The sequence below is a fragment of the Opisthocomus hoazin genome, chromosome 2, assembly GCF_030867145.1.
Source record: "Opisthocomus hoazin isolate bOpiHoa1 chromosome 2, bOpiHoa1.hap1, whole genome shotgun sequence".
In the NCBI taxonomy this organism is placed as follows: Eukaryota; Metazoa; Chordata; class Aves; order Opisthocomiformes; family Opisthocomidae; genus Opisthocomus; species Opisthocomus hoazin.
The window spans coordinates 27,958,364-27,973,058 of record NC_134415.1 but is presented as its reverse complement, the minus strand read 5'-3'; the positions used below and the strand labels follow the sequence as shown (position 1 = coordinate 27,973,058).

At 42.3% G+C, this 14,695-nt stretch overlaps 1 protein-coding gene across 1 annotated transcript in view; it reads left to right on the top strand.

Annotated features, from left to right (window-relative positions):
* The window catches only part of PTPN14 (protein tyrosine phosphatase non-receptor type 14), a 121,530-nt gene that overhangs the window by 99,938 nt on the left and 6,897 nt on the right, over positions 1 to 14,695 (top strand). The window contains exons 14-18 of the mRNA XM_075412986.1: positions 511 to 654; positions 1,690 to 1,908; positions 5,927 to 6,055; positions 7,481 to 7,715; positions 9,880 to 10,043. Coding sequence (XP_075269101.1) covers positions 511 to 654; positions 1,690 to 1,908; positions 5,927 to 6,055; positions 7,481 to 7,715; positions 9,880 to 10,043 — 891 coding nt within the window. The remainder of the gene's footprint in view (positions 1 to 510; positions 655 to 1,689; positions 1,909 to 5,926; positions 6,056 to 7,480; positions 7,716 to 9,879; positions 10,044 to 14,695) is intronic.

Genomic DNA, 14,695 nt, shown 5'->3' with positions numbered 1-14,695 from the left:
GGATGCTGTCTGAATCACTGGAATAGCTGAGTGCATCAGAAGACTTCTCATTTTAAGTATTACCATGACAGAAGAAAAACAACTGTCCTGTGTTTTATTGTTTGTTGTAGTAGATTGAAATTATTGCTTTTTAAAAGATGCCTCAGGTATCTTGGCTACAGTAGCGCTGCTTTAGCATAACAGGGTGATGCTTTGTGTGTCCTACATTCAGAATAATGTTTGCAGAAAAATGCTCGAAAATGTATTTGTATGTCTTTTGATGGCATGTAAACTGTATCATACGCTGGGATTGCTTCTTTGAAATTAAAATTCTGTGCTCATGTAGGAGCAGGCCTTTGAGGAATAGCAGGAAGAATAGAGGTTGTATTTGAATTTACGATGCTAATGGCGATCATCTGCATTCCTTGGCCAGAGAGTTGCAGATTTTGGAGATTAAAAAAACATTCCAGCATTTTACTGGCATTATAAATAATCACACAGAGATGAAAACGTGCCTTTTCTTGCCAAAAGAATCTAGAAAAGCAGAAGATGGCAGGCCTGGAGGCCCAGAAGAGGCCCTTGATGTTGGCAGCACTGAACGGACTCTCCGTTGCTAGGGTTCCAGTGCCGGAGGACAGCCAGGATGAAGTCGCCAAGGTGCCAATGGATGAGAGGGTAAGATGGAAGCTCGTGAAATGTTGCTTGTTCCCTTTGTTCCTAACAGCATGAAGTTTCTAAAAGACTAAAATTGGATTTTAAATGTGAAAAAATTTGTCCTAAAAGTTTTCAGAGCTATTAATGGAAAAGGTCTGTGGTTAACACTGGTGTGTCTTTGGATGCTAACAAAGTGTTCAATGTGTTGAATGTTTACTGAAGTCAGTGAAAATTGAGCCTGTTCACCATTTCACATGACCATACAATGTCATACAAGATCAAGCGGTAAATCTGACATTTTGCACATTTTTCACTCAATGAGGCAGTCTTTCTACAGTGATCATCCGTAGATACCATCTTGCATGTTCTGATACAACTAAGGAGTTCAGTGAACATCTCTAATGGGATTAAATTTAAAAAAAAAAAAAAAGCTGTTTACCTCCTGATATTTGTGTGTGAAGGTGTGTGCAAGTATATGGAATTTCAGAAATTAAAACCAAGTTGCTGCCATTAAGATCTGAGAGACGTATTTGCAAAGAATCTTTCTGGATAGAAGTTTGCAGCCTTGTGTTGTCTGGTATGCAGATGACAGAACCTAACCTCACCTGTACGTATGTGGGGTTTTGTTCAACCACAGAAATTGCATGTGTGCAAGTTAGGGAGTATTTTGAAAATGTGAACCACATCACACTTCTTGCAGTATGATCTTCTTCCTAAAAAGATAAATTTAAAATATTTTTACAAGTATCTGTTGTGGTGAAATTGCATACAAATTCATACTGAACCAGAGTTGTATTTAGCATGGTTTTGCTTTTTATGGTATCAGTCTTAAAAAATGTGGAGGTGGAATGTAAAAATGTAGAATTTGCTTGTGGTTTCATTCAGGAGAAATAAGAATGTGTTGTGTTTCTTCAGGTAACTGCAACAGAAGAAAGAAGTGAGCAAGAGAATGCTATGGCTATATATTGAAAGTCAAGGAACTGATGGGCAGGTCTAGTGGTAAACATTCTTCCAGGAGTAATTAATGGATTTGTGTTCCTTTTTGTTAAATCTTAGTGCAAAATCTTGAAGAGGAAGTTGGAAGAGGGGATGGTGTTTACAGAATACGAGCAGATTCCAAAGAAAAAGGCAGATGGGATCTTCACCACTGCTGCCTTGCCTGAAAACACTGAGCGCAACCGCATCAGGGAGGTCGTTCCTTATGAGGAGAACCGAGTAGAGCTGGTGCCAACCAAAGAAAATAATACAGGCTACATCAATGCTTCACACATAAAGGTAACAGCTTTCTTGAACTTTGCTGTGCAAATGAAAGTATATTAAAGCTTTGTTTGCATTTCTGGACGCACAGTAGCATTTTCTGTAACTCTGGAAATTCTGAAAAGGTAGCTTAGTCAGAACACATCACTGTACCTTTGTGTCAGCATGGGCATCTGTAAAGCCTCCTATCAACTAACATGCATGAGTTGATTTATTTGCTAGAGACTGGGAAGTCATTTTAGAGAGGCATCCCTACTTTTTTATGCCCACCTCTGCCAGCTGGCTGTGGAAAGTCTGTTGGTTAATGTAGAAAGAGATGCCATGTTTCTTAAACCACATGAAAATGTGTTAGATCAGCCCCAATACCTCCAACGTAATATGGTTGACATTACCCTGTACCTGAAAGAAAGAGGAGCTACGTCCAGGGCAAGGAAATGGTACTCCTAGAGAGGAATATATTCAGTTTCCGCCAGTGGAAGTTTTCAAGAGAGACAGCTGCAGGCAAACTTTGTCTACTCAGTCGGTACGTGTTCCAATTTATCAGTCCCATTAGCCTTGTGGGCCACAGGGGGTCTACAACAACCCCTGCAGAATGAGTCCCTGCCACTGACTGGTGCAGCCTGACAGAAATGCTGCACAAGGTTTGACTGAAATATTTTTTCCATTTATTAGCATATAGGATATGATTTTTAAAAATCAAGGATGTAGTTCCATGTATGCAGTTCCATGTCCAAAGAAAAAGTACATAGTTATGAGTAATACATATTCACATAGATAATGCAATAACATATATATATATATATAAATAACGTATTTCTTCCTTTCATCATGGGAGTTGAGTGATAAAAAAAAAAAGTATGAATTGATGAAGCGAACACCTTACTAATGAGATCCCTGTGTCTCTGACTGGATACTGCATTGGACTTCTATGTTTGTTTGAAAATAAGTTTTTATCAAGATACTTCACATTTCTTCTTGTTAATTCAACGTGGAAATAAGATATAATCTGACTCTGTTACTTAAAAATGTGGCCAGTTTTAACAGTGGACTATCCTGCAGTGCCTGCAGATCTTTTTTTTTTCTTTAAGCTTCCAGTACAATTTGCAAAGTCCCTTGCTGGCTTTCACTCTACCCTGAGAGAAGTAACAGCACTCCCTCAGATGACAGATTCTTTTGTTGTCAGAGAGGGCTGTCTGCTTTTTCTCCTTTTTAAAATCCAAATTAAAAGAAATAATTCAAAAATAATAAATAACACTTTCTGTTAAATTAATATTTTTCTGGGATAAAAGGCTTTTAAAAGTTTGAAGAGACTTGCCGGCCACTTCAGTTGCGATTTACAGTGTTAAATCCTGTTGATTGAAAACAATTTCTGAACCAAGATCCTGGCAGGTTATCACTTTTTTGCATAGCCTGGTAGGTAGCAGATACTTGAGTTTTTGCATAATGAGATGTTGTTATATTGATGGATTTCTGAGCCGAAAATTTTTTATCCAGTTTGTTAGGAGGCCAAAAACCAGAGATTCCTAACATAAATTATGCCCGTAAAGCAGTACTAGCCAGAAGAGAATTTTCCCTGGCCAGTTTTGAGTCCACATTTTACCTTGCGTGTCAGTGTTGGACGCACACACACATCTCACACTCGGAGAGCACCCAGGAACATGCACAAATGTTTTGGCGCATGACAGTGGTCCTTGCCAGTATTTTCCTCTTGCGCTCGTAGTGGCGCATACGGAAGCCAAGCAGATGTGCTTTTGCTTAGAAGGTGAAATCGCATCTGCGAAATTTACCTCAGCAGCACAGTGTGTGTGCACGCGTTTGCAGCCCAGTATTCAATTTTTAATATCCTGCAGTCAGGGCATTAGAATGCAGTAAACATTCCAGGCATCCCATTCCCCCTAGACTATTTATGGTCCTTTCATATCATGTGCCAGGAGGCTGGATCTTTGGACCAGAAGTCAGTAGACAAAGAAAACTCCTATATCATCCTGATAAGATCCATGCCTGAAGGATTCCTGCTCGGTCTGTGAGCCCCACAGTTTTACAGTATTTCTCTGCTTGTTTACCATTGACCTATGCTGTTAAGCTATGAAGATAGTCGTCTATACCAGAGAGATAAATTGTAATTAAATTTATGGATGAAGCAAAAAAAACTTCTTAAGATCACTTCATCTGACTGTTTGGGTCAGGTCAGTGTTAACTTGAAAAGCTGAGTAATACTACACCAGCATGCAGGACTGCAGACGAGCATGCAAGCGCAAGACCAGTCTACATGCAAGATGCTGGTTAGCACTGTGGAGTTTGTATTTATTCCCACCTAGTACAACAACTTGAGGAGTTTACCTGCATTGGTCTTTCAGATTTTAACCGTCATTCACAGAGGAGAATGCTGCACAGTATGAAATAAGAAAATGAGGTGTGTACAGGGTTGAAAACCATTTTCAGTGCAGTGAAAAATGTTATCATCCAAATGCTGTTCTAGTTATAGGTGTGAAAACCCAAGTACCTCAGCTTAATGAGCAGCTGTTTGAATAACAAAGAAATTGATTCTATTTCTGAAAATGTGTTCAAAGACGTGTACCTCAGATGTAGTGTATGCTTAAACCTGTCAAAGTTATTGATTGCTCCTTGTAGCGTTGTCCGCCAGCACCTTGATATTTATGGATGTGTCAGCGTTTCTGTTGTAAATCTCCTTCTCTGGGATTTATAACTTTGTTGTGAGAAGTGGCTCTGGGCTAACACGGGGAATTAAGAGGTCTTAGTCTGAGAAGGAAAAATATTTTAACTTTCCACAATAATTACTTCATCTGGGTTTGCTTTTTGCTGGTAAGCACGTTTTTAAACAGTATCTAGTAGCTCTGGAAATGGTTTGGCTTTTTACCTAAAATGTTGAAAAAAAATTTCTTTTTGTATAAACCTTTCCTGGTGTTTAGCAAATACACTGTCATAAAATAATTAATTTTTATACACATGTGATTAAACTGCCTAAGTATGAAGATCTGCCTCAGTCAGGTGAATGACGCAGTGTTTTATGCTGGTTAACTCCAAGGTACTGGTGGGTCTGTTCAGGGCACTACGTAATTTATAGTGTGTAAATCTGTGTGTTAGTGCTTTAAAAATAATTTCATTATGTGTTGTCATGCAAATACATAAACATTTCGATAAGGTGTGGTTGGTAATCCAGTTATGTATTGGGAAGCAGACTTGCATGACTACAGCTTTAAATAACTTTAAATTTCACAGGGCATTTGAGAGCCATTTAATGTGCTGGGTTTACTTTATAGAAGTTTGCAGCTTCTGAACTGAAAAACCCAAGATGAGTGAGGAAGAGTAACTTGAAACGAAGCCTGTCCTGATCTTACTAGCTGGCAACAGGCCTCTCTGAGCTCTGTGTTGTGTACAGTGTGGGGGCATAACTGCATCCTCTGGGGACAGCTTGGCCACATCTTCAACAGTCATCAGTGTAGTGAGAGTCTGTTTAAGAAATTATTTTTTGCCTGAGTGGAAAATAATTGAGGGAGGTCCTAAACAGCGACGGCCTTTAGCTTTCCTCATGCAAAATGTCGTTTGCATTCAGGCTTTCTGCACCATGGTGTGTTAATTTGCAGCAATGCAATGCTTTTTTCATGCATATAGACACTTTCTCTGGTGCTTAGTTTTTCTTTCAACATGGGTCTGTCATCAAGCCCAGGGAAGTCAGTCAGCGGCTTATTTGTACTTAAGCCATTTCAGAAACAAGGCCTTCAAAAAATTATTTTTTTTCTCACCTGTATGATCCAGAAGCAATGGGAAGAAAAACGGATGATGTTTTGGTCAAAGCTTTGTGTTTATGGGCGTCAAGAAAGGACTCGGAAGCACCAGAGGTTGCGTTTTGTCAGATTTGCTTTTAGCAAAAGGGTGATTCTTGTTCAAAATTTTGAACAAAAATGGAAGAACAAAGAAGTGAAGGTTTCATTGCGGTCCATTTTGTTTAAAGGGCAGTTCTGGCTGCTGAGAATTTGGGCACTGACTCATTTTTTTTTTTCCCCCTTACTCCCAGGTTACTGTAGGTGGAGAGGAGTGGCACTACATTGCTACCCAAGGGCCTCTGCCTCACACGTGCCATGACTTCTGGCAGATGGTGTGGGAACAGGGGGTGAATGTTATAGCTATGGTCACAGCTGAAGAGGTATGTAAAATCACAGAATATGGTTCTTTCTGATGTGAGCAGATCTCCTGTTATCACTGCTTCCCACTCCAGTAATCTGTTTTTTCTATCAACAACCCTTTTTCCTCTTACTCTCTTTGAACATAGGCCTGTACTGCCATAATACTGTACTTTGTAACTTTCTGATACTCAGTTTGGCAAGTACTAAAGCGAAACAAGCAGGACCCCCCCGCTTCCCTCTGCTTCGTGTCAGTTTGGCCAAACCAAACAAAGATGTTTCCATTGGAATCTGAGAGCGCTGGACTGCTCCTGGTTAAAATGACACAGAATTCCACCCTATCCAAGGCCAGTTCTGCATGTTGTCATTCTTATCAGCTGAAAAGAGACCAGAAGCTGTTGCTTCTGCAGAGGCATCCATGTAATAACAAATAAAAAAAATAAATAAAAAAAAAAACCCAAAAAATCCCCAAAACTTTTTATTCTTATGCCAAACAAAACAGTTATTCCTATTGTCATGAGAGCTGTGTGCTACGTTATAAAAACTGGCACATGTTGCTAACTGACACTGCGTTCAGCTTTATGCCTGGTTGCTTTTAGCAAACGCAGGGAGTGCCATAGCGCATCAAGTCATTGTCCAGTTCCCAAGGCTGATCAACAATAGATACTTAAAAGTTGCTGAAGAGAATCTCCTTCCATTTAAAGGAGAGGCTTCCCCGGGAGGAGAATATTACTGAGGTGTTGTAGGCACTAGCTGGCTTTCACCATGAGACAATAGTTAGTTCCTCAAGCATTTTTACACTTAGAAATATTATATGGCTAAGAGTTTCAAGTTTTAATGGATATTATCTTTACTTTGTGGGATGCTCCTTGCTCTTCTAGTAATTTGAAATAAGAATCACAGAATGGTTTGTATTGGAAGGGACCCTTTAAAGGTCATCTGGTCCAACCCCCTGCAATGAGCAGGGACATCCACCACTAGATCGGGTTGCTCAGAGCTTGGTGTCATCTGCAAACTTTCTGAGGGTGCACTCAATCCCACTGTCTGTGTCATTGATGAGGATATTAAATAGTACTGGTCCCAACATGGACCCCTGAGGGACACCACTTGTCACTGATCTCCATCTAGACCTTGACCTATCAACCACTGCCCTCTGGATGTGACCATCCAACCAATTCCTCATCCACGGAACAATCCACCCATCAAATCCATATCTCTCCAATTTAGAGAGAAAGATGTTGTGGGGGACCGTGTCAAAGGCCTTACAGGGGTCCAGATAGATGACATCCATAGCTCTTCCTTTGTCCACTGATGTTGGATGCTAATATTTTGCTTATCTGCAGAATTTTATGCCCACTGTTTGTAGAGAATTATAATTGCATGAATCAATGGCTTGCTTTTTTTCTATTATTATTATTATTATTATTATTATTATTATTATTATTAAGGAGGGAGGAAGAAGTAAGAGTCATCGTTATTGGCCTAAACTGGGCTCTAAGCACAGCTCAGCCACTTACGGGAAGTTCAAGGTGACAACCAAGTTCCGCACAGACTCCGGCTGCTATGCGACTACTGGTCTGAAGGTCAAGCATCTTCTCTCTGGACAAGAGAGGACAGTGTGGCACTTGCAGTATACTGACTGGCCAGACCATGGGTGTCCAGAAGAAGTCCAAGGCTTTTTGTGTAAGATTTCTTTAATTTACATGATAAAACACATCAAGGAAAAGGTTGCTCACACTGGATTCAGTTCACTGCACCTAGTTACAGCTGGGATTGATATTAAATGGTTATTGCTGTGGCATACAAAGGCCTCAACTAGGTTGTACTTTGCTGTGATTTGGAGAGAAAAGTGGGATTCAAGAGGTAGCAGCTAAGGTGATTGAGGATTTTGGTCCTGAAAGACCTGACATAACAGGAGGAAAAATCAGAGGCAGCAGCAGTGCTAAAGACTCAGGAATTTTTAAATAATAGGATACCTCTGCTGGCTGATCTGTCAGTATAAGTTATTGCCACTTCCCAGCTACCTAATGAGTGTAGGAGACATTAGGCTGCACACAAATGTGATTAGAGAGGTCTGGGTGAGAGAGGTTCAGACATTTGTGAAATATGGCACAGCTCCTCCAGTTTCACAGGAGGCCCTTGCTGCTGACAGCCAGCGTTCAGTAGTCCAGAGGCGGTGGACTTGCTGCAAAAGGGCAGAGGGCTCCATCACATACGCAGGAAGTCTGAACTCACTGCCACTCTTCGAACCACACGCACCCAGGCAATGCTAAGGGCCTTCCCAATTACGTACGGTCCTGGTTCATGCATTTCTGAAAATACAGCCATTATATTAATCTATAATGGGTTAATAATGCTCCCTGCTTCTTACCAAGTAATAAACACTACCATCTTAAGTAACAGGAATTCAACCATTATTCAAGTAAAGCTGCATCTCTGGCACTACGGTAGAGCATGATGCAGAGATCTGTAAGTTACCACTGAAGGAGCCTGTACATGCTGTACTGATGCGTTGGAGGTGCCTTCCCTCAGTTCCTGAAAGCTTTGCAGCTGCAGCAGCTAAGTCGTCTCTCAGCAAGGTGCATTAGTTCCACATCAGTCTCGACACTGCTACAGTTTAAGTGATCCACTCTCCTTTGCTTGGATAAGCTTGATGTAAATAACGTCCTCCTTTTCGCATTTCTGTCACCAGGGCAGAAAATAAAAACGACATTTCAGCTTTGGCAAAGGAGTGCCATGGGATCTGTCTTTCCAGTAAGCTATTGCCCAATTCCTAGTTTGTTTCATACTTTGTTTCTCCTGCCCAACCCTTGTAGCTGTGGTTGGGCATGGCAGTAATCAGAACCGATTGTCCCCATTTCCTCTGTCCCGTTGCTTGCTACCACCTACAGTCCCATGTCCCTGTGGGCATTAAAATGCAGCTTTTCTGATGTTGGTAGGCCTCCAGGCACAGCCTGCCTGTGTCGAAGGGGCTGCTCAGGCTGCTGTGCCACAACACCAAGAGTCAAGGCAGGAGAGTTCGGCTCGGATCTCACTTCCCACTCTGACTGATGGGAAGCGAAGTGTCCAAGAGCTATGCATCTGGATATATCTTTCTGGGTGAGGTCCGTCACCTTTGTAATGCATCTAGACTATGCTGGAACGATGTTTAGAAGTCAGAGTCGGAGCTGTAATTTATGGTGTGTCTATCTAACCAGGTGAGCTTCCAGTAGGTAAGGTTCTCTGTGCAGTTTGACAGTAAAACACACTGAACAGCACTAGGGCAGCCGCACAAAACACTGTTCTTGAGTCAGGCACTTTCTAGAAATGGCTTCAGGGAAAACAAAGACAGGGAGCTCCCAGAAGGGCTCGTAGCTGTTGAGAAACAAACCCTGAGCAGAGAGGTGGGTGAGATTCTGTCTCACTGCAGATGGGAGGAGGGAAGGGGGGGAAACAGGGCGGATGGATGCTCGCTTCCCGTCTGATACTGGCTTTGACAGGCAGTAGTTTCAATGGGACTGAGCTGTTGTTTTGATCCCAGCCTGTTAATAGCAGGAATAGCTGTAAGTAATGTCTAGAATCATCTGCTTAGGGGACCTGGAGATTTGCAGAGGGGAAAACAGAATTTAATTTTTTAAAAGAACTATTTAATTTGAAAGAGCAGACTCCCAAGTAATAATTGACACCCAGCTGGTACTTGCTGGATTCAGTGCTGTTCAGTGCACCCCGGCCAAAATAATTAGTACGTTGTAAAAAATGAAAATTATTGCCACTTTGACAAAGAATGACTTCTCCGTGTTCTTTTTTTCCCCAATTTTACATTTAGATGTATGGATGTTTGCAACCTTGACTGCGTTTTATCTTGCAGCTTACCTGGAGGAGATACAGTCGGTGCGTCGCCATACCAACAGTGTGTTGGACAGCAGCAACAACTGCAACCCTCCGATCGTGGTTCACTGCAGCGCAGGGGTGGGAAGGACCGGAGTGGTTATCCTCACAGAGCTGATGATTGGGTGCTTGGAGCATAACGAAGTAAGTCAGCTTCTTTCTCAGGTCAAACCTGCAGCTCGTTCCTGGACTGACCGGCTATGCTTCTGAGGATAAAATGAAAAGGCATTGAAGCGCTTGCTTTGTGACCTTTGTGAGACAAGGGCCTTAAATGCAACAGGCAGAGATTTCCCATGGCAGGTTACTTGTTGTAGTTTTCTGTTGAGTTGTTATTATGCATATTTATTAATATTATTTTAATAAATTCAAAATTAGGGCTTTTTTGTCTCTCAAGAATTTAGTCTACCTGTATTTAATTAACAGGCTGGAGACACAGCATGTTTACAAGGACTACCTGAGAGAGGCTAGAGAATAATGTCAGCTTCCTCACTCTTTTAACTAAAGTTTTCTGCTCTCTAAATTCACTCCTTGGACTCCCTCCTCTTTCTTGTATTGTCTCTAATCTCATCTAGAATGAAACTTAACTGTGTCTTAAGAAGAAGGGGGTGTGTGTGTTGGGGAATAGGGTTTTAGGAACTGCAGCCAGTATTACAAGACTAGGAATACAGTCTGGAGTTAAGAATAAGAGCACCAGCAGAGTAACCATGGGTAGCAACTTGCTTTTCATCTGTGTCCTGTGTCACTGGGGAGCTGTCCCGGAAGAACATCACATCTTGAATACCAATGTGCCACACCATTTCAACACGACAGCTGTTGAAACTGGGGATTTCCGTTGCCAAAGAAACTGCTCAAAGACCAAAGCCTCTTGTAGGGATGAGAATGCAGAAAGAGTGACAAACAGACACATACCATCTGCCCCTCCCATTAATCATCCACTGGATGAGTTGCCTGAAATTCAGGGAAGACTGGATGTACGCACCTGAAATGCTCACCTGCTGCCTGTGTTACCACAGAGGAGCTGTAGATTGGAGCCTTCCTGCGCAAGGCACTATGCAAAGCGCAGCTTTCTGGCTCTTTCAAAATGCAAGTCCTCAAGCAGGCAAGTACCAGTGCGCTTTTCTCTTCATCACTATTTTTAAAAAAGTTGATGCAAGAAGTAATTTTTTGTTCTCTGCTGTGTTATTCCCCTCCAGCAGCTCGGCATTCTATAGTTATGAAATCACCTAGAGATCCTGAGCTCAGTTCAGCTGAGATAAACCTCCTCCAACTCCAGTTGGGCCTCACTGGAGGTGAAGCCGTCCTGTAGATCTTTGTTACAATTTACAGCTTTTTCCTTTCCTTTTTATTTGGGGCTGGAGTAGGTGGGGGAGGAAGGGGAAGAAGTAGCTGGCCTGGACAGAAAGGACCAGTGGGGCAACGGCTCTGACACTTGAGCCTGCCGGACTTCTTTCCTCACGCACTGGCATCTGGAAGTGACCGCTGCTGTCATTCACACAGCAGCCATGAGATTTCTGCACGCCAGAGGAAATCTGGGTAGTTACAAGAGCCAAACCTGAATCGCTTGCGAGCATCAGTGTGTCTGCGTCTGCTTCATAGTAACCCCCCCTGTGTGCTAATGGTGTGCCAGGAACAAACAGGAACGGTTGTGCAACACGTTCTTGGCCACCTCAGTTTGTCTGCGGTTTACAGAAGTCACCTGTTTGGCAAAGAGCAGCAGAGTACCAAGCGAAGATAAAGGCGGTACCTCAACGTCTGAGCATGGGGCAGAGCCTTGACAGTCAGAAAAATTCTCATCAACTTCATTAGGAGCTGATGGTAGTGCTCAGTAATAAGGGATTTCTGTGATGTCCCTTAATTAAAACATTCTTTTGTCTTGATTAATGGTGAAAATCATCATTAATATTAAAGACAGTTTTCCTTAAGGGCTTTGTTGCTCTAGATTGTGCTAAGTTAATATTTTTGGTTTGTTAAAACCTAGTTATAAAAAAATAATTAAACATCTTAACAGCATGTTTGCAGTTTGTGACAGATACCGCATTCTGCACAGGGAGGTTTCCTTTTCATGCAGCAGTTTTACTGGTTTAAGTAGGGTTAAATGGGGTTTTTTTCTGAAATAAAATTACTTATTACTTTAGATACTTTAGTTTTATGAGTGGGTTGATTTCCTCAGTAGTGTCCTAGTAAGCAGATGTGTTAATGTTAACGTTTTAGCAATGAAGGTAAAAAAGGGAGGGAAGTTGAAAATCCTGGTACAGACCATCTTGAAAAGTCTGCAGCAGTGCTGAAACTAAAACCAGAACTTCTGAGTCTGAGGTTTCGGGTTCAGGTGAAAAGCCATGTTTAATCAAATTCTGTACAGCTGCGGTCACTGTGGCTTCTGGGCACTTGCTGGTTGAGTCTGAAGCTGTGTATCTCATTGCAGGGATACTGTTTCAGCACCTTGCTGTATAGTAAGTAATATGTCACATCATTGCATCCTTACTGCTGTAGACACTTAGAACAAGAAAGTAATTGAGATCCTGCTCTACCAACTTCCAGTTCAGACTTGGCACTGGGACATTAACTCATGATTGCAGCAGGGGGGATCTTTTAGTCTGGAGTCAGAAACAAGTAGCATTTTTTTGTTCTTTTTGCAAATGCCACCTTAGCAAGGCATTATGTGCCTTTTTTTCGACATAAACATTGTGCTGAAGGTGAGGTTGAAGGATTCTGCTTACCTGGAGTAAAATGCTAAGCTGACTACAACTAGCGAGGTCGAATAGGCAGGATGGGGTTTTCTTTCAGTTCTGAGATAAGTCAAAGCCTCCTTCACTTTGAGGAGGTGCACGGATCACTGTGTGCCCGGTAAAAACCAGCGAGCTGCTGAGAGGGGCACGTGGCTGTGCAGGTTGAAGCTGGCCTGCGTTTTTGTTGCAGTTGTTCAGGTGGGATCAGGTTCCGTGCGACTCTGCGCAGCGAGGACCGCGTGGCTTTCGTAAGCACCCGCGTTCACGGGGAGGCTTTCTCCGAGTTAGCCAAGTAAACTGGAAAGAGCTTACATTTTCGTTTGCACCCGTTTGAAAACAATATGACATTACTCGTGACAAATCTTCACGCTTGTTGACTCTAGAGATGTCCTTTTATAACAGCGTGCTGGGGTACGTCGCAGAATATTACTTAGCCTTGTGTTCAGAAAGCGATAGCCTGTGAGTTTGGGCTTGTTGACACAGAATGGAGATTCTGAGTTTTATATATATGGGCAGAAATCGATATGCAGCGTGATTTTATTTTAAACTTTCCAGAAAACTTGCAGTGTGTGTGGAAGCAGACGCTATGCTCAGCTGCGCCTCCAGGGGTTAGCAGCAATCTGAATTTGTTTCTCTGTCCGGTTCTCCAGGCATCGTGCTTGTAACATTTCTCGTCTCGGCCAAAAGACTTGGGAAGTTCCTTTTTGTTTCTGGAATGCCAGACTGGCACTTTGTGTTGCCTGATAGGATAACTGTTCTTCAGTTTGATATCTTGAACTGTTTAAGAGCTTCCTCAAAAACAGCGTCTATCTGAGTGCTTGTATTTACTGCTGCCGTAGAGAATTTGCATCCCTCATCTTGGGTCATATTACACGCTCTTTGAATCTGAGCTTGGCAGGCTGAGCTTCACAGCTCAATGACTTCTGAAGAGCTCCTCCTGTACCTGTTGTAACAGATAAAACGCGGTAACATCATAGGTTTTTTGCTCCCTAAGCACTGGAATGCTCGGTGGGGTTAGGGATGTACTTTCACCTCCTTTTTCATCTCCTGATCCATCCCTGCTTACTGTGCTTTAGTCACTGTTGCAGAGCATTTTCAGGGCACGCAGGTGGATTTCTTTTGGATGAAACTAAGCTGGAAGATGCCCTTGTGGAGAACACTTAATGTGTTCCAGCTGCTTGTGGACAGACGTTGAGTAGATGGCAACAGACCAGTGCTGGCCTGAAGTCTGCAAAAAATGTGTTGTGGATACTGGGCCCTCATTTCGCTTTACAGATGTGTTTCTTCTGGAGCATTATTTACTAGCATAGACTTGGCTGTGGGAGGTCAGGTGTCAGAGTTTCTGTATCTTGGTGACAGTGAGTTCCCTTCTCTTTAGCGGAAGGATCAGTATATTTGCCTGCACTTTTAATTTTGTCCAAGGAACCTTTGTTCTTATGATCCTGATGCCTTCTTGCCATTTGAAAAACCTCTCAGATCCTCCCTCTGTGAGTAAGTTTCACCATGGACCAGAGTGCAGTGTGTAAGTGGCCATGGGGCCTGCTGGTGCACTCGGTGGCAGAGTCTGAACTGAGCTGTATAATCTTGGCAGTTCAAGTTCCGTACTGGACCTTCCTGCTATGTCCAGCCTTTAATCTCAGATAATACAATATATTGGGTTCATTTTACTGACTTGAAAATAGGTATGTCGAAGCAGAAAAAAGTTCAAAGAGAAGCAGCTCTTGATTATGCGTTCAGTTGATGATCTGCTGAGAGGTGATCAGTGGTACGCAACTGGAAGGGAAGTCTTTGGTCATCCGCCCATTTACATCAGTCCAGAAATTCCTGTAAGGTCTAGTGGGGAAAGCACTGGATGCGCAGTAGCCTGTATGTATCACTGTAATACTCCCTGAAATGAAAGTTGGTGTGAAAAAATTGTAGTATTTCACTACAGTTGGTTATAATTCATCACATTAGTTAACTACAGTACAGTACCCTGTGTCAGGCAACTGATATTTGAGATGATGATTGTTTGATGTAATGAACCTACATCCTTATGCCTTTTTTTTTTTTTCCTCCTTTTCTTTGCAG